General features: G+C 29.0%; 1 protein-coding gene across 1 annotated transcript; it reads left to right on the top strand.

The window, feature by feature from the left end:
• On the top strand, positions 1-26,644 carry Gasp (Chitin binding Peritrophin-A domain-containing protein Gasp). Its single transcript, XM_016071430.4, has 5 exons — positions 1-266; positions 20,538-20,744; positions 22,046-22,234; positions 23,848-24,046; positions 25,926-26,644. The coding sequence occupies exons 1-5, from the start codon at positions 221-223 to the stop codon at positions 25,978-25,980; spliced, it is 696 nt and encodes a 231-aa protein (XP_015926916.1). The 5' UTR covers positions 1-220; the 3' UTR covers positions 25,981-26,644.

The raw sequence follows: 26,644 nt of genomic DNA, 5'->3' as shown, positions 1-26,644 counted from the left end.
AGTTCTTCGGTGCGCTGGTGCGAGGCTAGGTCACGGTCGCAGTGAATGGCTGGAAGTTGAGCCGCTACAAAAACTGTCTGCTACCAGAAAGTAGCCACATTTTCGCTACGAACTCTCGTCCAGGACAGACGATTTTTCCATTTGCTCCTTTGCTTGGGTCTCACGCTTCTCTTGCAACACCCAGGGAAAAATCAATTAAATTTTTCAAAACAAAATAATCATGAAGACTATTATTTCACTATTATTGGTGGCACTAGCAGCTTGTGGTAAGTCGAATTCATATATTATATTTTCTAGGATATTCCATGGATAATAACTTTTAAGAGAAATCAAGCTAAAAATTCTTTACAAGATGAAATAACTAACATTATCTAATTGTATGTTTTAACATTTTTATTTCATATTCTTTGAAACAAATGTAAAATATTTGGATTTATTGATATACTTTTCAGTGATATAAAACTAAAGATTTACTTCCAATTTACTCACTTTTATTTCATTTATTGAAGTGGATTTTATTACTAATTCGATCATTAAAAAGAACAGAAATTTATATATTTATTTATTTTGTTTAATTTTATTAGTGGTAGTTAAATTTTAAAATTTATTTTTGAATATGTAGTACAAGTTAAAAATAAATTAAGCTGTTAATTTCACAAGTCTGTAACCTTTAAATTTCAAAGTACTTGATTTAGTCATAGCTACCTTATTTCATAGTTTTTATCCACTTTTTGCTTCATAGAATTTATAAATTTGTGCAGTGAACGGTCCTTATATTAAAGAAAATGCTCATATGGTTTTATTTTTATTATCTAGGTAATTAATGTTTAAACTATTCGGATAGTTTTTGCATTACCTACTAATTTTATAATATTTTATGTTCCTTTTCTTAAAAGTAAGAACAGAATTATTTGAGATTCAAATATACATTTATAAGTTATTTATATATTATCTTGAACACAAAATCTTTTATCGTTGATAATAAATTCAAATCATAAACGATTACTGAAATAATTTTTGTTTTTTATCAGTTGAGATTTTAATTATTTCTTTTTCTATTAGTAATATAAATAAATATTCTCATTTTCCACATTTCATGATAGGAGTTATAAAGTAGCTTTAACTCGTGTAATACGCCGAAATATGAGCAAACGTGAACTTTTCGAACTAATTTTTTTATTGGTCTGTTTAAAATATTCGCTTAAATTTATTCAAGTGTCCATAAGTTTTAATAGTCTTGATATTTGAATTAAATTAAAGAATTCATATATGAATATCTTGGTCAGAAATATGATTATATTTTACCCCTCTGACGAAGGAAGGGGGGCAAATATAAATTTTGGTGCTGCCCTCTATTGAAAATATATACAACTATATTTTGGGCTAACAAAAGAAGGCACCACCCCTAATTCTCAATTTCTTACTAATTTAACTATGGAAATAATAGTATTGCAATGAGTATATCATTTATAAAATGTTATAAACCATTAGTAGAACAATGTATGTAACCAATTTTTATCAATTTTTAAGCGTTAACAATGAGGATATATTAAGCATTCTATAAAAAGCACTCCACTTAATAATCAAGTTTTAGACTATATATTTTTAAAATGCAATCGTCAATAGACCAAATTATAGACTAATATTTATTATTTTTATGTTTCAACAATGTTTAAAGAAATGTTAGTCTTTTTATATAAAAAGTTCCACTTAATAATCATTTTTTAAAAAAATATTCTAAACCGTTAATAAATAGATCATTAGAAATATTAGACATTTTACAGAAAAAGTCCCACCTGATTATTAAATACTATATATTTAGTAAGTTTTTCTTATTATAAAAAATTCAAATGAATTGTATGATTAATAAAAGAATCTAAAATTTTTTGTTCAGAAAATATTTATATTGTTCAAAATATATGTGTTTTTACTCTGCCTAGAATACTATTATGATTGTATTTCAAATTGACCAGAAAGGAACTATTTCTATTTGGAACAAAAACGAAAAATAGATAAATTTGGAACAAAAAAACTAAATTCGATACTAATACACTGCAAATTAAATCCTATTTTGAGAAACTTTTTGAATTTAGGTCATGTTCAAACAATTTTGTTCCGAATTTCAATGTTTTTCTTCTTCGTTTGTCACGTTCATGTTTTATTTTTCATCACGTTCTGTTTAACATTGTTCTTTTGAATGTCACATCTTCAACTCATCTTTTTTTTCTTCACGCTTTTGGAAACTCATTTCCTCAAAGTATCACATATTTTTCAGTAATTCACTTCAGTACGACCATTGTTATTTTAATTAATGCATTTGTTAAAATAACGGAAATCGAACCATTATTTAAATATAAACTGTTATTTTAATAAACACATAAAATTGTGATTAGTAAAGTTTTTTCCGTAAAGTCAAAACCTTAAAATTTAGGGAAGGTTTATCAGATACTTCCGTATTGAAAGAAGGTTTTTAGAAATATCATCACTGAAAAAAAATTATTTTATGTGAAACGATGCGTGTTTTAAAAATTTTAATTATAAGTTCAAGTTATTATCAAAAGTCAAATATTTTACTTACCAGTTTAATAAAAATATTATTTTTAATATAACTTTATGTTTTAATGATTTTAATGTGTTAACCCAAAGTCACGGACAATTTAGTTGTCGAACTATTTTACGCTCATGTAATCTTTCCATTGTGGTTGATATTAGTATTACACCTGCGTATGTGACGTATTATTCTGACTCCTGTAAATATTATTATATTCTAATCTAGTTTAATTTCCTATCGATTTCGTCATATGTTATACCATCTGGTTTCCCACTCATGATTTCACTGTTTGGTGCTAGGCCCCCTCTGCCCCAGATTTTACTCCCACTTCACACATTCCCCCATTATATGTCTCAAAAATCCGAGGAATCAGTTAATGCCGCGAATTTTTTGTGTGAAACAAAACTTTAAACATCATAGCTTAATGTTTTTAAGCTTTGACGTTGCAATTTACGAAAAAGTAAATTTTCTTTAAAAAGCATACAACTGGTTTGTCTTTTCTTAATTATTTGATTGAGAATACTTTTGCACATTGTTCACACTATTCGGATCAGAATTACTTGACATAGTTGATTTGTCTTAAATTATGTGCTATTTTGCAGTCTTATTACAATGTACGGTTTTAACTGAAATGTAGCGAATCGTAATAATTGATTTTCTGTTTTCTTTAACTTTTAGTATCCTCTCTGTACAACGCGTGCGTAAAAAAAAAAGAAACAAAAAATTTTTTTAACAACTCAATAACCTTTGATCTAATATTTAGAATTTCAAATATTGAGATTTATAATTGCATATATTTTCTCCAGATACTATTTTCATGCTTCGAGGATTATCGCATAGCTGTGAAATATGGTTAAGAGTGATTATTAAGAATGCATATTAGTTCCAAAAAAAATCAAATCATTAAATCAAAAGTTATCTATAAGTTCAGTTTTTATATTTTGCGCACTGTACGTGCTAAGTCTTTGCACGAAAATTAGAAAACGCGACACTATGTGCAGATTTGTTGTACCCATATGGTATAAAATTGATCTATGTTACTAAATTAATAGAAATAGCTTCGAACCTGAATCTATTTACATGATAGTATGATTAAACTTAAATTTTTTTTATATATAAAAAGGAAGGTTTTTTTTGGAAGTTGATCTGTAAATTTGGTTTAGCCATTTCTGGCTCTTGCGCCAAAACTACAAACTAACTAATAAATTTGGTTAAGTAATTTGATATATAGTACAATGCAGACCTTCTTTTTGTTCTGTATGATATAAAACTTTCATACGATTAACTTTAGATTTTTCTTTTTCAAAATTTTTTAGGAAGTTGAACTGCAATTTTGGTCTAATGATTTGATTTAGTTCGATTCTAACCTTCTTGCATCGTATGATATGAAACTTTCCGACATGTTTCACATAAAAACAATATCGAAGTTTGATTGTAAGTTTTTTGAAAGTTGAATTATGGTGTGATTTTGTGCTATGATATAGTTCAATTTGAACTTTCTTGGCACTGCATAATAAACTTTTCTACACGATAATAAAAAAAGGATATTTAAGCTTAATTGTAAATTTTTTGAAACTTGAACTACAGTGAGGTCTCAGACTTTGATATAGTTCAGTTCGAATCTCATTTTAATGATACATCAGAACTGTTACGACTTGAAAATAAATCAATAAGTGGTATTTAAGTTTCTTCAAGATTACTAATAATGTTTAAATTTAGTTTTAACTTCATTACTACAAAAATGCAATCAGTCTTTTCAGCCTTATATTAAAAGACGACAGTATTTTAATTGCGATTTCCCGAGTTCAGCAATTTTACTTGGAGACACACCTCATCCTAACTTAATACCTTACCTGAAAGACACCGGATTTTATAATCTGATTTAGTTAAAATTTTAATAAATTGACCAGTTTTTGCATAGTGATTTTAGCCAAATTACTTTAGTTTTAATTTGGTTTTGATTTTAAACAAGTTTCTTCAAACTCAACCTTGTGTTTAGAATTTTACCAAGTGTTATAAATTTTAACCTAGTGATTAAGTTTGAACTAAGTTATATAAACTTTTAACCAAACTGTATGCACGGTATAGCCAAATCATGGCTCTCGCGCCAAAAATTTACATCACTCGCTTCAGCTTTAAATATTCAAATTACTTAAAACGTCCATATTTTTTTTTCAATTTTGCTAAAAAAGTTTTCAGATCGCAGCATCTCTGTAAATGACAAAATTTAGAAAGCGCAGTTTCCATTTGTGGAATCTTGTACAAAACACATCGTCTGTAATTTCTAACTTTCTTAAATTTAGAGGAAATAAATAAATTGTAAGCCCCTTTCTTAAAGCAACACGCCTTGCACCTATGACTCCATTAAATAAATCAACTTTCTTCCACTTTTATGTCACAGTTATTAAATGAGTGGAATCGATTTATGTGAAAGTAAAACTGGTCGAAGGGGGAAACCAGAAATACTAAAAAGTGACAACTTTCGGCTATTTGGGTCACTCAACCAGTTCCGTGACTCCTCTATGATTTTAACAGATAGAAAAATTGTAGAAATTATCCACACTATTCCATCCGAATTGACATGATTCGACCTTGTTCAACTTGAAGGCAAACTACACCACGACATGCTACAAGAATACAAATTTTTTTGCCGGTAAAAAAAAAGAAAAGAAAAAGCAATAAATGGCAAAACTGTGCGGACTTTAATTTTCTTATCTTTATATATGTCACCTTTTTCATTTTTGTCTTCTCCTTTCCTTTAAAGTGCCAGTTTAATCAGGTTTTATATCCTAAATTTAGTTTTTTGATGTTTTCATGACCTATATTGAACAGCATTTTCCTGCTTTTGCACGTGTTGCAATAAAAATCATCGCATCGTGCACATTTTTTGAGAATGATGTAATTTTTTTTAAAATTTTTATTACTGTTGTCGTTGTATATAATTTAGTATATTTATTATAGTTAGATATTTTTTAATAAAATAAAATTTCTTAACTCATGTAAATTATTACTATTAAATATAAGCTATATTAAATAAATTCCGTTGCATGTTTTTTAGCTAATAGTTTTTTGTCCCAGCTTAATAATAATAAGTACTGGTTGCAAAATTAAAAAAAGAAATTTTTCAGCATTTTTATTAGTACCAATATATTTTAAAAATTCTAAATATGTATATATTCATACATGATAAATTTTAATATGTACATTATTCATCTTTTTCTTATAATCATTAACACCTATGTCCCAATTATCATTAACTTTATTTATTTAATTCATTAATATAGCAAATAATTATTAAATATGGAGATGGCCTTATTGGCCAGGTACTCATAGAATTATACCCAGTTTCTGAAATTCATTTCAAAAGAAAAATTTAAAGTTCTTTTTCAAAATCAGGAATACGGCTTTGTTTAATAAATATGCACTTACTTAATGATCACAATTCGCATTAAATTTTCCAGGAAATTGAAGCAGTAGTGATAAATTTATATCTAGATATTGTTAGTTTCGAATATTAAACACAATGGACATCACTAAAAAAATTATTTTAATTATTAAAATTTTCGTAAAAATAATCTTTTAAATTCAGTGTTCGTACAGCTCTTATATAAGAATTAAAACGCTGCATCAAAAATTTATAAAAGAACAAAAAAAATTTTTTTGCTGTTATTATTCATTTTGAAACTCGTTGTTTTGCATCTAGATATATTTATTTAGAAATAGTACGCACATACACGCATAGTGGTTATTTACGAACGTAACACAAAACATCTTTTTGAGCTTATTAAAGTGAATTATACTGATTGAAATTTAATTTTTAGTTATTTAAAATTTGTTATTATATGTGATTGCACTTCAGAAGTTTTAAAGTTTATAGCACATTTTTTGAAATGAACATTTCATTACAAAAACAAGATTATCTATTTTAGAATGATTTTGCATTGATGAAATTAAAATATCTCTAACAATTTTGATTAAATATAAACTGATTCAAAACATATTACTTATTTAAAAATATTGATCATTTCATTAATTTTGAGAAGTTTTGTTACCTTATAACTAGTTGAGTAGTTTAAAAAACAATGTATATAAATATCGAATTTGTATGACGTAAATGTTAGTGGAGTTTTAGTTAACGATTGAGAATAAAAATAATTTTTAACTCTTTCTATTTTAGACAGTTTAATGGGACAAATATAATTGTTTTTATAATTTAAATCTTTAACTAATCAAGGTCGATGTTTGTCTTACATTCAATCAAATGATTTTCCTTTCGCCTAAAGAAACAAATAGCTCCATCAGACCATGAATGTAAAACAACCTTAATCCGTTATCTTACTTTCTTTTCAACTTATTCACGGTGTAAGGTTTATTCATTATTTTGAATCATTAAATATATATTTGGATTTACGGTTTTTTTATAAAACCGGTTACAATTACTAAGTCTCTGGGCGTCTTGTCACCAATTCTATCAAGTGCTCCATCAATAGGTTGCCAGGCGCTGTCGTGACATTGTTAAATGTAATATTATGCCATTATCCTTATAACATGAGTCCCAGAATCCATTAATCGAACAAAAAAAAATTTTTTTCCTTCCAAATCTCACAAGGAAGTACCCTTGTATGCTTACTGAACCTTTACGGACTCAGAATCGTTTGTCATGGTTAACCTTGCATTTCTAATTATTTTTCAATCACTTCGTTTGAGGTTATGATCTAAACAGAATACTTTTGGATTACAAATAGTCATTTTTAATAGTATTCTTTCTTTATCAAACACTTAATACAATTTTTCTAGAAGACTTAGACTTTTCCTCCGGCCATTGGAATGTTGACGATTTTTTTTAATGACTTTACATTAAATTTATTGTTTAGTTATCAATCTTTCCCATAAAATTTATGATCACTTACAAGCTGGCACACTACAGTAACACTTTTACACTGAAAAGTGTAACTTTAGACAGCCCAATAACTCTAAACCAGCTAAATAGATCGCCTAACTATAACGTTATCTGTATCTATATTTCATTAAAACATTGTGAACTATTCCTATTTGGAAATTAGATTCGTTTAAGAATTAACACTCTTTGTGAATCAGGGATAGAGCTTAATTTTCCCCGAAAGAAAGGATCTGTAAAGGACCTGGGAATATAAGCGGTACTTTTGTATTATTCAATTTGCTAATTTTATTTATTATAAAAAACTGAGATTTTTGTTGTTGAAAAAACAAGATTGTTAATTAAAACCGATAGATAAAAGGCGCAATTTCACATTTCTTTTAGGCGGAAATAGATATTTCACATCTAATTTGAGTGCACAAATTCAGTGTTTGTTTACTATTGGAATATTGATAGGCTAACGTAATCTCTTGGCTGCTTTAGCATAAAAACTATCGTTAAATTCACAAAATTTATTATTCGAACATTGATTCAATAAAAAACTGCTCTATGGCACACATTATTTTATTCCCCGCTTTAAATCATTACATTTTTATTACATCATCCAAGAGTAACAGTGCCTATAAATATCTTTTACTTTAAATCGCTGAATCTCTCAACATAATTCTTTTTTAACAAAAACTTCACTGTCGCTTTCAATGCCCTTAGAAAAGTAAGAGTCCTAGTTTCCGACCATTGACCGGATGGGTGGAACCATTAAACGTTTCCAGACTTCATAAAGAATGTTTGCTTAAGATGGTGACCTCCTTAGGAAAGAAACATTGTAACAAGACTGCATTCTTACTTATGTGTTTATTGTTTGATATGATATAATCATGCAACAAAACCATTGTTTTATCAAGTCTCCTCTCTCACCTTCTGTTTAGATTCTATACATTAAAAGTATCGGGGAAATTTAATAATAGAATTTCGAAGACAGGACGTTGAGTTGTATATTTGCATGGTAATGCAAAAAGATTTTACGTTAATGAATAAACGACCATTATAGAAGGCACTTAAACATTATATAAAGTTAAAAGTTATTTAAATGTAAACATTAGGTTTGCAAACAGATTTTTAATAAGAGATTATGATTTGTCTGTATCTAATTATATTTAGATTGTCTTTATCTGAAGATGTATCCAATCGTGATTCGGTATCTGAATAGGCATCCAATCATGTTTCAAAACAATCTAAACATATTTAGATACAGACAATGTAAACAACTTTTGCCTTTTTCTAATTATTTGGCTAATATCTGTATTTGACTTAAACGCTTCTGGCAAATCACACTTCAATTTTGAAATCAGAATGTTAAGCCTTGTAGTGTTTTGGAATCTAAATTTTATGCCAATTTTTATTTCGTTTCTCTATTTGTTAAAAAGAAAATCGAGCATATTTACAAATTTTAATTTTGTTTAACATTACGATTCTAGTTTTATCACCATTGCATTTTTTTGTCAAGCTGAATTGTTTCTGAATATGCACATTTAATTAAAAATAACTAAACATTAATCTTTTACTACCTTTGCGAGGTAAGGATGATACGGTAGTGAACTTTAACATCTTTTAAGATAGAAAACATTAAATTTATCACAATTTTATATTTTTATTAGCATACCATAAGTTTCTTTAGTTTAGGATAAAAAGTATTATGAAAATATGCACGTTTAATTCATAATCTGTGAATTGCAAGTTACGCCGATCTAAGTTATTTAAGGTTAAGATACCTAGATATTTTTTCCATGCGTTTTAAAACGGTAATATCGGGAAATTTAATTATCATCTTAAAAATTTTTAAGTAGATTTATTGGCTTAATAATGTTTTTCTTTTCATTTTATAATTTGTTACAGATTAAAAACGGAGGAAAGGGGGACTGCGATATTCAAATTTGAACTACGTATGACAAAATATATCTCTCCTTTTTTATTCCAGTTTCTATAAAGAATATTTTTTAAAATATTCCTCTTAGATTTCCGCACGAGCTTGTGAAGCATATAAATTAATACACTTGTCGTCCAGAACTGTTAAATTAGATAGGCACGTGATTTTAGATCATGCTCCACAATATTAGCTGTCTTCCAAAGACCGAATTTATGTCTGAGAGACTAGAATTAATTCTTATGCCCCCCCCCCTGTCTTTTAAGTCTATGGGGGAGTGAAATTTCTTCTAGAATTTGCTTATGAAGCTGGAGACCTAACCTTGACTCGACAAAGATTGTAAAGACTTACTATTCTAAAGGTCGATTTTTAGCGGTCACAAGTACTTTACACTCAAAAATTCTTGATTAGATTGGGCGGGACTTTGTGCCACCTTTTACGATAAATGTTTTTCTTGTCATTAAGTGAAAGATTGAGAACTACTTGTTATTCTGCATAATCTAAGCGAAGGTCACAACGTGGATGAACTTCAAGAGCGTCTTTCATGATTTCTAAGAAAATTTCAAAAATCTTGGTGTTGCTTTTTTTTTCTTCTTTTTTACCCTTTGCGTTTTTGGCATTCCAACTACCCCATGTATAATTTACACGGCAATACATTTATTATCCACTAGTTATTTTGCATGTGTAACTAATTTTTATCACATTGAATTTTGTCACTTCATTGCTTCCTTAACTAAAATATTTAATGCAATTAAAAAAGATAATTTTTAAAACTGCTACTATTATGCCTGGGCACAAAAGCTTATGCCTAGGCACAAAAAGTGGTCTTTATAAGAAAAACTACTAGTTTAAAAATGCGATTGTACAAATTTGTTTAAACCAAGTGAATATAACCGTTTATATAAGTATATTATGGTAGGCAAAGCTATTTTGTTTCCTCAAAATCAATCCGAGCAATGTATCACTTAAGCTATCACTTTTTTCTTTTTAAAAATGTAAATCTAATTTTAAAATGACGCTAGGCACGTATGGGTAAATAAAAATTAAACACGTAATTACCTACAATAATAATTTAGAGTATGAATAAATTTAACAAAAAAATATAAAACAATTTGTGATAGCCTAGATCACTACTTTTGAATATATTGAAGGTTTCTTTTACTTAAAACAGCTATCTTTCATTTGTGAACCTCCGTACATAGGATCAACTCCTACAATTTGCACAGTCACTTTTTACTGATTTTGTTATTATTAAAATTAGATCTTATTTTGAAATTTATATAGTGTTGTAAACTTTTAGGAAAAGTCGGTTTTCTAAAAAACTGCCTACGTTATTTGTTAAGCTTAAGAAAATTTTAGCTGGCAATTTGCAAAGAGCAGGCTATTTAATTAAACTACGACATATACATATTTGTTAATACGTTTGCTTACCAACTTTATTATTAACATTAATTCACGATATTTATTATTTATATAATTTAGCTGTTAATAAATAGTGGTAGTCAAAACTAATTTACTACTCTTGAAATAAAGTTAAGTAGAAATCAGATATTTTACCAACAGTACTTTATATTTTTGGAACATGACAGCCTGCAGTAGCGTTAAAAATCAGTCAAGAGAGTCTCCAATTTCCACGAAATAGGACTGCTCAGGGTGGAGTAGGCAGTTTTAAAGAAAGAGAAACTGCTTTAAGAAATTGGGTGTCGTCTAAGTGTCGTGATCGTGCATAGAATATCGTAATCGTGTGGGTCGAATGGAATGGATGACTACACCGTGTCTGTTCTTTTCTGGGTGTTGCCATCACATTTGTACAGTAAATATAACAATGCTCTGAAGTTTGGTGCAGATGCTACTTCTCAAAGTGACTTTTAACGCAACAATTTTGAAATATTTTGGTCAAGTTTATTACTTCAGTACAGTTTTCTGGCTTTAAGAGTACAAATTCAGATTTTGTAAGCGATAATATAACTTCCTGAACTACTTACATACTTCCTGAATGAAAACTCCCTTTCCCCGTTCTTTAATACAATTATTTGACAAAAATGATGGATCGCATATGATTAGAGTGAGAGTTAGATTGTTTATGAGGGCAAGAAGAATTTGGTGTCATTGGGTTCGTTTAAAGATTTTCCTCGTTCCTCTCTAAAGTTTTGCTTACAAATCGAACATTTTAAAATCCCAAACATTAATTAAAATCCCAGAAATTTAAGAATTGCTTAATATCAAAATTTTTGATGGTCCCATCAAAATATTTTGATAGTTTATGTCGGTTTCAGTTCGATTCATGATGGTCCTACATCATTTGATGGTCACCACCATCCAACATTTTCCATTATGCGTTCATGGTTTTCGATATGGCAACAAATGTCCATCATTCCATGATGGGAAATGCTACTTTAATACTATGATGGTAAACCACCAAGAGAAGTTTGATTCTCATGGACCAACAATTCCTGATGGTGCATGATGGTTAGACTATACATTTCCGTGATGGTTTATTGGGAATTCTCGTCGCTTGTCTGGAATATACCATCAAAACAATTTTTTTTAATGCTGGACCATCAAAAATCTGTCCGAATTCCTACATTGGGGTGATGGTGGCTCATGATCGTTCCAACATCTGATTTCTAAGAAACTATGATGGAAATTTCTCGAATAAACTGTCCAAAAAAAGTCGCTATTCATATGTTGGACATTAATTAATCTGTCCGAATTCCTACTTTGGGGTGATGGTTACTTATGTTTGTCACTATCAAAAAAATAATGGTTCAAGATTATGTTGATCCATCAATGGAAAACCATAAAAAAATTTTAAATTGGGTAATACAGTTGATGAGAATTGTTCCGTTTTTGGTTTTTAGTAATACTTATGATGTCATTTTAACGGTGGTAGGATTTTCAAATGCTTCGAAAAAAATATTAAAATTTCACTTACATTAATATTAATTTTTTTATATATCTGTACAATTTTCATTTATTATGAATAATCAATTAGGAACATACTATTAATCACAACATTAATACATACCTGCCAATTTTTACGCTCTTTTATACAGTGGTAGTAAATTGAAATTTGAGTGAATTGACATTGTAAGCAAACTTTTTCATTTACACTACTGGCCATTAAAATTGCTACGCCAGGAAGGCGACACACCACGAATGGAAATTTGCAGAACGGATAAAGCATGTTGTGGTATGCAAATGATTAGCTTATCAGCGCATTCATGCAAAGCAGGCGGTGGTAGCGACACCTACAATGTGTATAAAAGAAGAGATTTGACAGACAGAAATTGAATTTGAGCGTTGTTTTGGGTTTAAAACAGTTTTTGTTATGCCTCGTGTAAGAAGGAGAAATGCCTACCAACACGAATTATCCTAATATTTATCCTAAAATTAGAAAAAAAAATCCCATGTACTGTATAATTTTATATACATACATATTAAAATAAATTTTTTAACAATAATATTATTTGGTATACAAAGTGTGAGAAAACTTATAATTACTTTAATGCTCAATTAAAAAAAACAACATATTCGTGAATAGCTTTTTGCATAATGGAAAGTGATGATGTATATGAATGTCCTAAATTTTACACAATGCAGTCCTACAACATTCTTCAAAGAGGCGTTTTGATGTAAGCAAAGCACAATTAGTCAACAAATGTCTTTTACTTTAAAAGCAAAATTTCATAACAGTTAAATTTCTAGTTCATCTTTTTTCTTCCTACCAATTCTTCGCATAATTAAGGTTTTGTAATTTACTTTCAACTTATGCTTCTTTTTAAATTATCTTATTAACCTGATTTAAAAGAATGTAAATATGCAAAGCAGTATTAACATTCTTCTTATTGGGTTACCGAGCTAACTTTAGGGTGATTACATTTTTTAATTTCGTAACAAATAAAATAAATTTAATGACATATGTATTTTATTATTTTATAAACTTTTTTTTCAGAGCAAAATAAATATTTTTCTTTCCAATAAATCGGTATATTTACTGTTATTTATTGGTATATATACATAGACCCGGGAAAGCCTGGTTGGGCCGGGCTCTGGTCTCTCGTTAGTGAGAATGGGAGTTCAAAACCAGCCGGTCGAAGACTCCCCTTGCAGTAAATGGTGCATGTTAAATCTGTAGGGTCACAAAGTCCTCCATGTTACCATATCAATTATACCTCTTGGGGTACTGAATTGGAGATTGATCGCTCCGTGGTTCAGGTCAAAATTACGATCTGTGGATGAATGAATGGGTCCGCCCTATAAACGTTTGTGACGTAAGTCGAACTCTTGGCCATAGATGGCGCCACTTGAAAAAAAGAACAATTGCTCCCCTTGCCTTAATGGCCAACGACAACAACAATAACTATGCATAGAGATTCTAAAGTTTTTCTTGTGTAATACTATTAATTTTTGTAAAAAAAAATTATTCGTTACTACGAAAAATTTAGCTACAAAAGGCTTAACACATAATTTTCTTTTTGTTTTTAACTTTGCTTTTATTGTAAACGGTAAATCTAAAATATTAGAGACAGGGAATGAAATAAAATAATAGTAACAAGTTTGATGGAAACTAATTAAATTTAAACAAATTGTAAAGTTGAACTGAAAGTTTAAAAAAAATGTTTTTAATTTTAAGAATAATAGACAATTTAGTTTATAAACTCTTCTACTAATATAACAAACGTTTTGTTTCATTTTTTAGTGTAAATACAATTTACTTAAGAAAAGGAAAAAACTAGATTTACTGCTTTTATGCGGAACAATAATAACTATGTTCAGTACAATAGAACTGTTTGTTTTAACAATTATCAATTACTTTCGTTTATTCACTTTCCTTCCTCACAGATAAATATACCTAACAATTATTACATTCCCGAAACATGATCCATTCTACAGTTATTTTTGGCTTCTCTTTCTTTCCTAATTGATTACTCTTTTGTAGGAGTTCGTATAAACAAATAATCACCAATAATGACGATAATTTTTCTATTTCAGTTTATTTTTTCTGAAAGAAAATCATTAATTCAGGTTCATTTACTTTCATTTCTTCCTTATTCAGTTATTTCTTTTCGTTGATCGAATTATTTGATCTGAAAGCAATTGAGAATGTAATCATGGCATTTTTTTTATTCTCTAAATTAGGAAGCTATTTTTTCCCGCTTTTAAACCTATTTCTGTTTTTTTTTTTTTTTTTTTTTTTTTTTTTTTTTTTTTTTTTTAAACCGGTACAACACTGGTATTTACGAATTGATTCGTTCTTACAGTTGTCTGACAATTCTGAAACAGGCAGTTATAATTCATATCTTTGTCGATAAATAACGGGTCTAATATATTATTAACAACATTTTCATGAATATAATAGCAATTTTATTTTATGATTTAAGCCAGCTAAAATAAGACGTAAATTGTTTATTATGTGAAGCTAAATGTAAAATATTTAGCATAAAAAAAAACTTATTGTAATGAAAAAAAGGACAAAAACTCTATAATAGAACCAAAATTAAGAATATAGTTCAGTTTAATCAATCCTTATTGAAAACGTAATTAATTTGTCATTTGGTTAATAACTTGAAATATATATTTTTTTCAATTCTGAAAACATTTTTAAAATAAAAAATAATAAAAATTTATACAATAATTGTATTTCTTGCACAGATAAACACTTTTAAACTAAATTTTAATAATTAATGTCCTTGCCAATAAAACACAGGTTTTATTTATAATTAGCAGCGTTTATTTGAATGTAATGTTAATTTCTCCTTCTCTTTCTCTCTTTGGTTGTCTTAAGTAATAATTTTAGTAGTTTTGATTAGATAGTCATGCGTTAAATATTTAATTAATATGATAAATATTTTAATTCTTATCTCATAGCATAGATAAACAGAATTGTATGCTGAAATGTCTTGAGCTCATATTTTCGGTGATTAGTGTGGTTTAATGGCTGATGGACAGATTTTAAATTATTACTAAAATTCGAACTTTGAAAGTATTGCGGAGATATCTTAAAAATAGTTAAAATTGAAATCAAATTACTTCTGCGCAGGTGAAGCCGCAATAAATAGTTAGGCGATGAAAACAATTGATTAATTCATTGTTTAAAACTAATTAAGGTATTAGGATTTCAGAAAGGGTTGAAGAATTAGAATATCCTTGATACAGTTTTACATTTTGACACAGTTATGCATTCGGATTAGTTGCATTAACCATTAACCCCTTGGGGACGGATGATTCAGAAAAGAATTCGTACAAAATCAGAATGTAATTAAATAAAAAACGGTAACTTAAATGTAGTCGTTGCTAATTTGACAGACTTAATTTGCTTTTACTTTAATTATTGTTAGTTTAATCATATATATAATCAATGTTAGTTCAAAGTATAACTAAATAGTTTTATTTTGAACAGAGTAATGGTGAATTAAATAAATCAAACAATTATAACTCCGCCCACAAATAAACTGCTAAAGAATTACTTTGATTACCAGTTTTATCTTTTTACCCCGGTTGATGCGGTTTTATGCTGGCACGTATTTGTGACAGTCGGCGCGAAAGGGTTAAAGTTTATACATTGTATAAGATAATTTTGAATGATGATCAAGCTGGTGGGCCAACGATGGCTATTTTTATTTATTAATAATTAAATAAATACCAAACAAGTAAATTGATTGTTGTGTGAAAATATAATTTGTTCCTCATATGTATCTCTTGTAGTTATAGATAACTTTATAACAAATTGTAATAACTGATATCTTGAATAAAATTAAACTCTTGTTTAAAGTTAGCTACGAACACAGAGATGCCAACTGCTCCGGACACGCCAAAATAATTAACAAAAACGGTAAATAACTACAAGGTAAATTTTGCAATTAATTGACTATTCTTGCTTGCTTTTTAAAAGGTATAGCATCACATAGGTATCATGAAGTGGTGAATTTTATAAACCTACGAATTATTTAGAAATAGTGGTGGATAAAATTCTACTAAATTGAATCTATGAAACCAAGAATCACAATTGATAAACTACCACTTTATAATATATATTTGCTGTCCAACGCAAGTTGGCATCTCTGCGAACAATCGATTAAAATTGTAATTTTATTTGATTTAAAACAACTAAATAAATAATTACTTTACATGTAAATTATATATTATATTAAAAATAAATGCCAAATATTTTGCTTTCCGAAAACGAAATTTTGTTATGAAGAAACAAAAAATAAAAATAAAACAATATTACTGTTGAAAATAAAATCAAAAATAAACTTGAGATTAATCTTTTTGAAAGATATAGTTATTTGTGTCATTCTACAAATATCTGTCAAATATAGAGTTTTTAAGCATAATAAAAACGCTTTTAAAGAATGAAATAAAATAAGTTGCATGCAAATAAGAAACTTTAAAAGGAAAATGGGGTTGAACTTCAAAAACTTTCTTTGTTATCTAACTCTTAACCCCAATCTCGTTCCAGACAGCATCGTCAAACCTGATTAATAACTTAAATGATTAGAATAGCTAATTTACCTGTAAATAAGGTCGCAATTTATATGTTTTTTCTTCTTCTTTTCTTTGCTTCAGTCATGCGTTACCCTTAAAAATAAGGTCGTGAATTCTACATAACATATATATGTGTCTGGGTATATAAAGATTATGTACGAAAAATTTACTACACCTATTTATATCTGCCATAAAATGTATAATTATATTGAAATCTTTTTCTTTTGCTTTTTGACTATTACTACAACGATAACAATGGGCGATTCATTAATAGCATGAAATAAAAAAAAAACATGATTTAAAAGCTAAAAATTGTTTAATTAATCTCAAAGATTTATTTAATGAATCATCAATTTAATGAATATACATGAATCTGAGATTTCTTATTAAATTTTGACAATAAATTAAAGTATTTTTTAGCACAGAAATACCCCTAAAAGTTATACACGGATTTCATTGTGCCCCAGTGATTTAGAATCGTGAATTGTAAGTAAAATTGGTAATGAGGAACAATTTAAAAATCGTAAGTTCCCTAGTGAAATCCAGCCTTTTCCATGCTTCTTGCCATTGAGATAGAACATTTTATTGAATGAGCAATTGAACTTATTTTACCATTATATCATTGATTTTAAAATTTTATTTGTAAATTATACATTTTTAATAATAGTGGTAAATGCAAAAGTATATATATATTTTCTTAATTCGGTCTATACTTATGTATCTAAATGAAAAGCTAGTTGGTTACTTTCATCGGGGTAAACGGATTGTTGAACTCTTTTAATCTTAGCATCAAATTAAAAGAGCAAATCATATAAATCATGACAAAATCGCTGATAAACCTTTAGATATGAGAAATATCTCTTATCTATAAAGTATTGTACTATTGCTCGTACCGTATTGATCGTACTACGTAGAAATCGAATGTAGTAAATGATAACACGGGGGAGAATTTTATTTTTCTGTTGCAGGAGATTTTTGAATGGAGTTTAGATATTTTCACTTCGCTGATTTCAAATCTGTAATCGGTTTCTTCTGCAAGCTACAGTTTTTATATAATTCCATAATGTACTCCTAAGCAGGATGATTTAAAATTCTCTCTGGTGATATAAAGTGTCGCCACTTTCCTGCTGCGTAGGGAGTGGTAAGAGGTTCATTTCCGTTTATGATGCGATATGTTAAGGTCATATGTTATTTGACTTAAGTATTATTTACTAAGAAGCAGACAAGTGAGTATGTTTGTAATACGTCCTTCATTAACATGTACATTTAAACAAAAATAAACTAAACTAAAAATATCATTTTGAAAAAATTCTGTAGCTGTCCAGACAAAAGTAATTTCAGATTTTTTAATTCTTTTTATTTTGTTCTTTGTTAGAACTTTCCATTTATTTTTTTTTTTTTTTTATACACGGAGACGATTTTCTAGAACTTTCAATCGTTCTCATTACATAGATCGTAAATCACATGACATTAATGTCAATCTTTGCACCTATTTTAAGATAAACTTATAAAACTATCTTTTAAACTGTAACTGTGCTTCTTCACGCTTCATAAGTATCGCCATTGGCGATGTTTCCAAATTAAAACATAAAAACATTGGCATTTTGGGGGTAATCTTGACACACTTTCTAAATAGATACATTTTTTTTTCTTTACGTGAAAAGAGTATTTTGATCTAGTTTTTATTTTAGCCCCTTAGGCTGTATTTATCGAACAAAAAAGTATTTCCAACGAAATACAAATAGAATTTACTTCTCTTTACTTTAACTTTTAAAAAAAAGTCGTAAAAGAAATTAATTAAAAGGAAAAGAAATTATAAACGTAAAAAAGGGTTTTATGGCAAATTGCAGCTTCATCTTGTCTAAAACTCTATACGAAATTACTTTTATTATGAATAAACATTTCTGAGAATAAACATATTCTGAGAATAAACATTTCAAATAAATGGTGGAAATTAGCATTACTTTCAACTGTGCTATTTCTATCGCGTTAAGGTGGATTTATAATCTGGATTTTCTTCTTATTTTAGAATTTTAGAATTTAAAATTACCTCATGGTCTAGTCCAATGGCTGACCAGTTAGGATAAGAAACAATAACACAACTGTGCCAAAAAATTAACGAACTAGAATTTCAATTGCAAAAGGGAAATACAATTTTTTTTATTCGTGTTACAATAAAATATAGTAATATAACTAGATTCATGGTCATTTTAAGTGCTGTGTGAGTATTTCTTTTTTAAAATATAGTAATATAAATCTATAAATTACGAAATTTACATATTCTAATTGGTTTCTCGTATTTTTGTTAAGGTTACCAACGAACTAAATATCTCTTTCCTTGTGAGTCTTTAACCCTTTCGCGCCGACTGTCACAAATACGTGACAGCATGAAACTGTATCAATCAGGATAAAAAGATAAAACTGGTAATCAAAGTAATTCTTTAGCAGTTTATTTGTGGGCGGAGTTATAATTGTTTGATTTATTTAATTCACCATTACTTTGTTCAAAATAAAACTATTTAGTTATACTTTGAACTAACATTGATTATATATATGATTAAACTAACAATAATTAAAGAAAAAGCAAAGTAAGTCTGTCAAATTAGCAACAAATACATTTAAGTTACCGCTTTTTATTTAATTGCAACTTGATTCTGATTTTGTACAAATGCTTTTCTGAATCACCCGTCCCCAAGGGGTTAATAAAGTTCAAATCTTTTTTATTCTAAATTTATTTTAGATATTGATTTTCGTACAAATACTATTTATCTTGTTGTACTCTTAATTGTCTTCATTAATTTTTATTTTAAAAAAAAAAAGCCTGCTCTTAACTCTTTCGGGATATTGTTCCGAAAGTATCTAAATAAGTATAGAAAGTATAGAATAGTAGTAGAACGTTTATGGTTTAAACTTATACGACATTTCTCTGTATCGCCTGACACTTAAATTTTAAAGTATCGTAGTCTCATAACTTAAAATCAAAAATATGTGTCTCTTATGTTATTAATTTCTTATGGCGATTGCGAATTTCTTTTTTCTCCAAGATAAATTTGCCCCACAAAGTGACTGATTGTGAGACATGAATCTCAGTAGATCACCGAAATCAAGCATCACTGACTGCAGTCAGTGAGTGGGTGCAAGACCACTTTGATCAGCCTGTGAAGGGACCGAGATTGTGCGGTATCGATAATTGTTAAACTGTTCCAACGTTAAGTGCTTGACTTCGCTCGCAGGTAGTTGGGCTACCAAAGCGAGGATACTACCACCCCTCCCTGTAGAGATTCAAAATTGTGATGGCATGTCTTCGGATCATCCTCGCTGATGTTTCCCATCCTGTCGCCAATAGCCCACTGCTCAGCTTTAGTGCAACGTTAATGAAGTACTGCTACTTCTACTACTCCAATATTAATTTCAAAAATGAATGAAATGAGCTACCATTTTTTACATCTGTTTGAGAAAAGTTCATCGGACCATTGGCCTTTAATAGGTTAAAGTAGCAGTGCTATTATTTCATTTTAACATTAATGTGGGATACAAAATATTTGAATTCCAAATACCATCCCAAAATCGAATTATAATTTTAAATCAAATTGGCAGTTAAAATATGAAAATATGCACTTCAATTGTTTAATAGTTAAGTAGAAAACGTAACTAATAAAAATGATTATTTATTTCAGCTTTGGCCCAAAGGGACGACTTCGACTGTCCTGACAACTTCGGTTTCTACCCTCACTTCAGAAGTTGTGACAAATACTGGGCTTGCGAGAACGGAACGGCTACTCTGAAAGTATGCGGCAACGGTCTTGTTTTTGATGATGCTGACCCACTCAGAGAAAACTGTGCCTATCCATTCAGTGTCAATTGTGGAGACAGATCAGATCTAGGTAAGAGCTAAATTTCTAGACTTTAGTAACTAAAAAGCATACCTGCCAACTTTTACGCATTTGGCGTAAAATTTTATTTCTGTATTTAAAGTGGTAGTAAAATGTATGCTTTCTATATATTCCTAGCATTTATAAACTTAATTTATAATCTTTTTAATCCACCACTATTTTTAAAAAAAATAATCATATATACTAATATGTAATACTGTTTAGGTAGTTCGCATAAGCGTGTCCAAAATACAGTGTATGATTCTGACTTAAATTGTAATTTAAATTCCCTTTTACTACCACTACGGAAAATCATCCTAAAAAGGATTAAAAGTTGGCAGGTATGCTAAAAAGAATGATAGATAAGTCTGAAAACAAATGTTTTATGAAGAAATGTAACACACTATGAAATATTTTTGTTGGTTTCTGCTACGACAGGATGGCAAATTGAAAATCTATAATATTTATTTTATTATATAAGTGCTATTCTGTTACTCAATCTTTATTGAATTTTCACGAACTTCCAGAACTGCTTTGTATCTTCCACTACAAAAATACCATTCCAATTTCTAATAATCATACATTAAAAGAGAACTACTCAAAAATATGTATCCGCTTTCTGGAGCAAGTTGGCATGTCTGCCTTTGGGGAAAAAAACTGTGAAAAGCGAACAAGCTGACAGCTATTCTATTTACTCTTTATCAACTTCTCAAGAGATTTTCAGTGTTTATTTAACTACCAGTAAATATTTAAAATATAAATTATCTACATATTTTTTTTAAAATTGTTACTCTTCCTTCTGGAGAAACTATATTATTTCTCTTCCTTCTGGAGAAGCTATAATGTCTCGTTTGTCCCAGGGTGCAGCTCCGAATGCATTTACGGCAGAGATAATTTAAAAAAACCGTAAGTGACTACGAACTAACATTTGCAAATATTTGATTAATTTTGCTAATATTTAAAAGGTTTAACATGACCTACTATAGTAAAGTGGTGAACATATATTCCTACGAATTATTTAGAAATAGTGGCGGATAAAAATATAATAAATTGAATTTATTAAACAAAGAATCAGAATTAATAAACTACTTAGTAGTTTATTAATTAGTAGTAGATTTCGAGTAGTAGTACTACTCGAAAATATTTATTCGCTGTCCGGAGTAAGCTCTGTTACGGCAATACTGTTTATTTTTAAATTTTTCTTTATCTCCTTCATTATGTCTTTACAGCCTTAAATTTAATTGCTCAGAAATTATACACATGTAGTATTTATCATTTCCATTTAAGTGTGATTTCTTATGTTTTTCTTCCAGAACCCCCTATAAGCACCCCCAACTGCCCACGTCTGTACGGTATCTACTCCAACAAGGACAACTGCCGCGTCTTCTACTCTTGCTGGAATGGTGAAGCTTCAAAATACGAATGCCCACCAGGCCTTGCTTATGATTCTGAACAACGTGTCTGCGTTTGGGCTGACTTAGTGGAAAGATGCGACCAATTCGGTTAGTACATAGTACACGCTTATAACGGTACTATTAAAGCGAACTTTTCCGTTGGTCTTTTCTTATTATTTGATTGCTTATTTGTGTTATGCGTACTTTATTATCATCATAGGATTCCATGAGTATAGATAGTGGATATTTAATTTTAAGTTTGGATTGGTGACGCTTTCAGCAACTTATTTCAACGCTCAGGCTAAGCAGCACATATATGCAGTGTTAGATTAAGGACGAACTCAGCGAGTGAACTGTTAATTTCATTAGTATCAACAAATTCACTATGCAACAGGATTATATTTTGTTTCGACAGATAAAACATTAATCAAGAACATTAGAATTGTTTTTGAGAACGCTTCAGAGACAAGAACGAGTTCATAACTCAAACTGACATAATGTGAACAGGCATTTGCATTAAAATAACGTTACGCATCGTAAGGAGTGGTAGTTAGATAATTTACCGAAGTTTAATTCAAAACAGTTACTTGTAAAAACTAATATTAAATGAATGAAAGGTGATTTCTTTTTGCGAGTTCTGATTTAATTTAATAATGTTCTTAACATTTATTTAATAATGTTCTTTAGATCCGAGGTATCCATTAGGATACCTCACGAAGTACAGGATACCCACAACCTGTAAAAATTAAAGAGTGATGAAGAATTTTTTCTCATTATAGCTTGAAATGTCATAAAATTAACTTTCAATTATATTTATAAAATGTTTTTTAAATTTCCAAATCACGATAAACGAAATGAAAATATTTAACCCTTTTCACTCCGATGTCTCCACGGAGGCACCATCAACAGTCACCACTTTAAAATTAAGAAATTTTATATCTTAATAATTAGTAATCACATAATTTTAGGAATTTTAAAATTGTATAATAATACTATATTGGTTATTTAAAATGCTATAGTGCTGATATTAAATCAAACAGCTTTTAAAAAAACTCTGAGTGCAAAGGGTTAAAATGTTTATATTATGAAAACAAAAAATTTTTTAGCAGATATAAATACTTCAAAGTATATTTATATTTTCAGAATTTAGCTATCACTTTTAAACAATTACCGGGCCAAGCTTAGCATAGATACATTGGGTGTGTAAACGTTAAATATTAAGCTTACATTATTGTTAAGTATTATTCCTTTATTTTTCTTTCATTTATTAAAGTGGCAAAAAATTTGAAAAATAAGTGATTATTATTGTTTTTAAAAAAATGTAGCCAATTAGCGTAGTGAACTTGAAGCTTGTAAATATCCATTGTCACGACTGTATAATTTGGATCAGTTTAGAAGACAAACTGAAAGAAAGATAATTTGGATTTGAACTACACTTAGACTTCACTTGGACTGGCATCTTCTTTAGACGCATTATCCCACCTTTTTTCCCCCCTATTCCATAGGAGACATGCTATATAATGTTCCCCATATTAATATGTTAACAATGAGGCTCAATTCCACGATTTATATGCAGATAACTTACTTATACAGATTCAGGTGATTTTTGTGTGATTTTGTCAATATATGCTCCTTTAAATATATGCAATTTTTTAGCATTTTACTACTTTAACTCAATTAGATGTAATTTATAAATCAACACAATTCTTGTACATTTACAGAAGTTGCCGAAGGATTCGTCTGCCCTGACCCATCTGATGTTGACCAACCAGGTCTTTACAGCCGACACGCCCACCCTACTGACTGCAGAAAATTCTACGTTTGCATTGAAGGAACCGCCAGGCCATATGGATGCAGTTTAGGCACAGTATTTAATGTTGACAGTCTGCAATGTGACGAACCTGAAAATGTTCCTGGATGGTAAGTTTGCAAATTTATATTCTATTTCATAAATCGTTATTCACTGGACATTGGAACAGGAGAAAGCAATTTTAAAATTATTTGAGTGTAACTATATTTAGACTTGTAAATATCTTTTGCTAGTGTGATATTTAAATGTAGCGACAGCGTACTAGTTACTCATTCGCAATGGCAACACTCGAATACGCCATCTGGGGAGAAGACCGGTTCCATGTCTAGATCCTACCCCTTATCTTTCCTTCTTTACTTAAATGAATGGAAATACATTTAAGTAGATAAATATATTACGACGTTTCCTCTTTTTATCATATTTTTCGAATTGAGATTATCAATAATATTTTTTTAAAATTTACATTAAACACATACTTACGTTAAGCACAATGTTTAATGTAGTTCCATACAGCTTAAAATTTTTTTAATCGGTTTGAAAATCAAGATAGAAACTAACGCACTTCTAACTCCTATGACTATCCACACGCTAGTGGTAAAAGTGTCTAGTGTTGCCATAAGTAAAGACTTTTGCTAAGCGCCACCTGTAGCCCATTTCCATCACCAATATAAACACTCTTTTCGAATTTAGTGAACACTCTTTCACAGAAGGTTTAGGGCATAGAAACTTTATTAGTTTTTATTTTAGTAAGACAATACTTTCTAGCAATTTTCTGATAAAATATTGAATTATTTAAATGGAAATGTGTTTGTAGCGTAATGCATGAACAATCATTGTCCGTAATTAGTGGAAGAAAATAAGAAGCACTGAGTACTTTGCTTCAAATTTGAAATTGAACATACTAAAACGTGGTCTTTCCAAATCAGTCTACAAAGTAGTACTAATCCTAAATAAATATCTATAATCCGTTCAAAAATTTCATGCAACAGAAAAATAAAATTATTCCCCGATGTTATCATTTACTGTATTCGATTTATACGTAGTACGAACCATACTTAACGTTACGGACAATAGTACAAAATTCTGTAGTTGAGAGATATTTCTCATAAATAAAAACTTATCATAGATTTTGTTATGACTTATATGATTTGCTCTTTTAGTTTGAATTAAAAGAACCGAACAACCCGTTTAACTCCACATAAAAGTGACAAACTAGTTTTTCAGTTAGATGTAAAAGTGTGCACTGTCCACTAATGTTAAAAATCTGAAATTTTCAAATAAAACGTTAAATTAACATTATTTTTTATATAACCTTCTATAGAACACCTTAGTGTATTTTATTTTATCATGTTCACTTGCTGACTCAAAAAAACTCCCCACCTCATTCAATCTAATTATATATTTGTGAAGGAGCAGATAGCCCTCTTGGCTAGGTACTCCGTACCAGGAATTCAACTTGATATTATTTTAAAAGTGGCAATTTTAAAATAAAAAAATTCTAGATAAATTCGTATGTTTATTCAATTTGAATACTCACACCCATTAATTAAGATAACAACAGAAAAAAAATGTTTTTATTTTTGTTCCTTATTGCGATCAAAAGGATATCTTCTCCCGAAGTTTGCAATTTGATTGATAATGCCATCTATCATTTCAGGACTATCATTCATTTGACTTTTAATTTTGAAAAAAAAAAAAAAAAAAAAAAAAAAACGACCAGTTGTATGTAGAAAACGTTACTTATTTTAATAATAAACTGGGTTTTTTTTAAAAATTTTTTGCCACTAGCTACCTGCTGTTTAATTTCTCCAAACTCTTCAACCATATAATATTTATTATTATTTCACTAACATCGAGGAAAATCTTCTGCAAAGAGAGGAAAATTTCTATCTGTTTATTATTCATTTCGACTACTGTAATATGAAATTCTGTTTATTGTATATAAATACTATTTTTACTCTTAATAACGTATATTTAATTTTTTTACAGTGAAAACTATTATGGAGATCTTGATGTGAAGACATTGAAGAAAGCACAAGGTTGAATGAACTTATAATTAGGCAATCCATCATGCCTTTCAGTCAAAGGAAAAGTTCTTGCTTTCTGTTCCATACATCTTGTGTACATTACATCTCAGCAACTTCTTGCACCATCTTTCATTCAACAATTTATGAAGTATCTTCAATAGGGAAAGACTAATTTTTATACACAATCTTCCGATATTTGCTTAAGAAAAGTATGTTTTTTAAATAGTGCACCTCACAAAAATGAACTTGAATTTTTTATTTTATTTAACTTATTTAAGATTTTTTGCAATATCTCGCAAGTAGAGCTTGCCGTATTAACACACACACTCCTTGATTTTAGTTTTCATCAAAATTAACGTTACCAGAATGAGCTGAAAGATTAGAAAGTTGTACTACTTAATTTTATACCTAGCATTTTTTGATAATGCCCCAAACGTGCCAACGCTAGCTTATTATTTTTTTTATTGTATTGCTTGATTTAAAATATTCGACGACGAATCAGAGTCATCAAGTATGACTTAGAAAATAAAAATTGAAATGTCTTCATTTACTAGTGTGTTTGTCTGTGTGAAACATTCAGTCATGATGTTTTGAGTTTAATTCTTTGTAACAAGGAATAAACTGTGATGATGTGTAAATGTAAATTTACATTTTTGGTGTAAATAAAGATTTCTACAAACA

This window comes from Parasteatoda tepidariorum, chromosome 9 (assembly GCF_982258835.1).
Source record: "Parasteatoda tepidariorum strain Cologne lab strain chromosome 9, Ptep-v5.0, whole genome shotgun sequence".
NCBI classification, from domain to species: Eukaryota; Metazoa; Arthropoda; class Arachnida; order Araneae; family Theridiidae; genus Parasteatoda; species Parasteatoda tepidariorum.
Note: the sequence above shows the minus strand (reverse complement) of the source record. Positions and strands in the feature narration are given on the sequence as shown.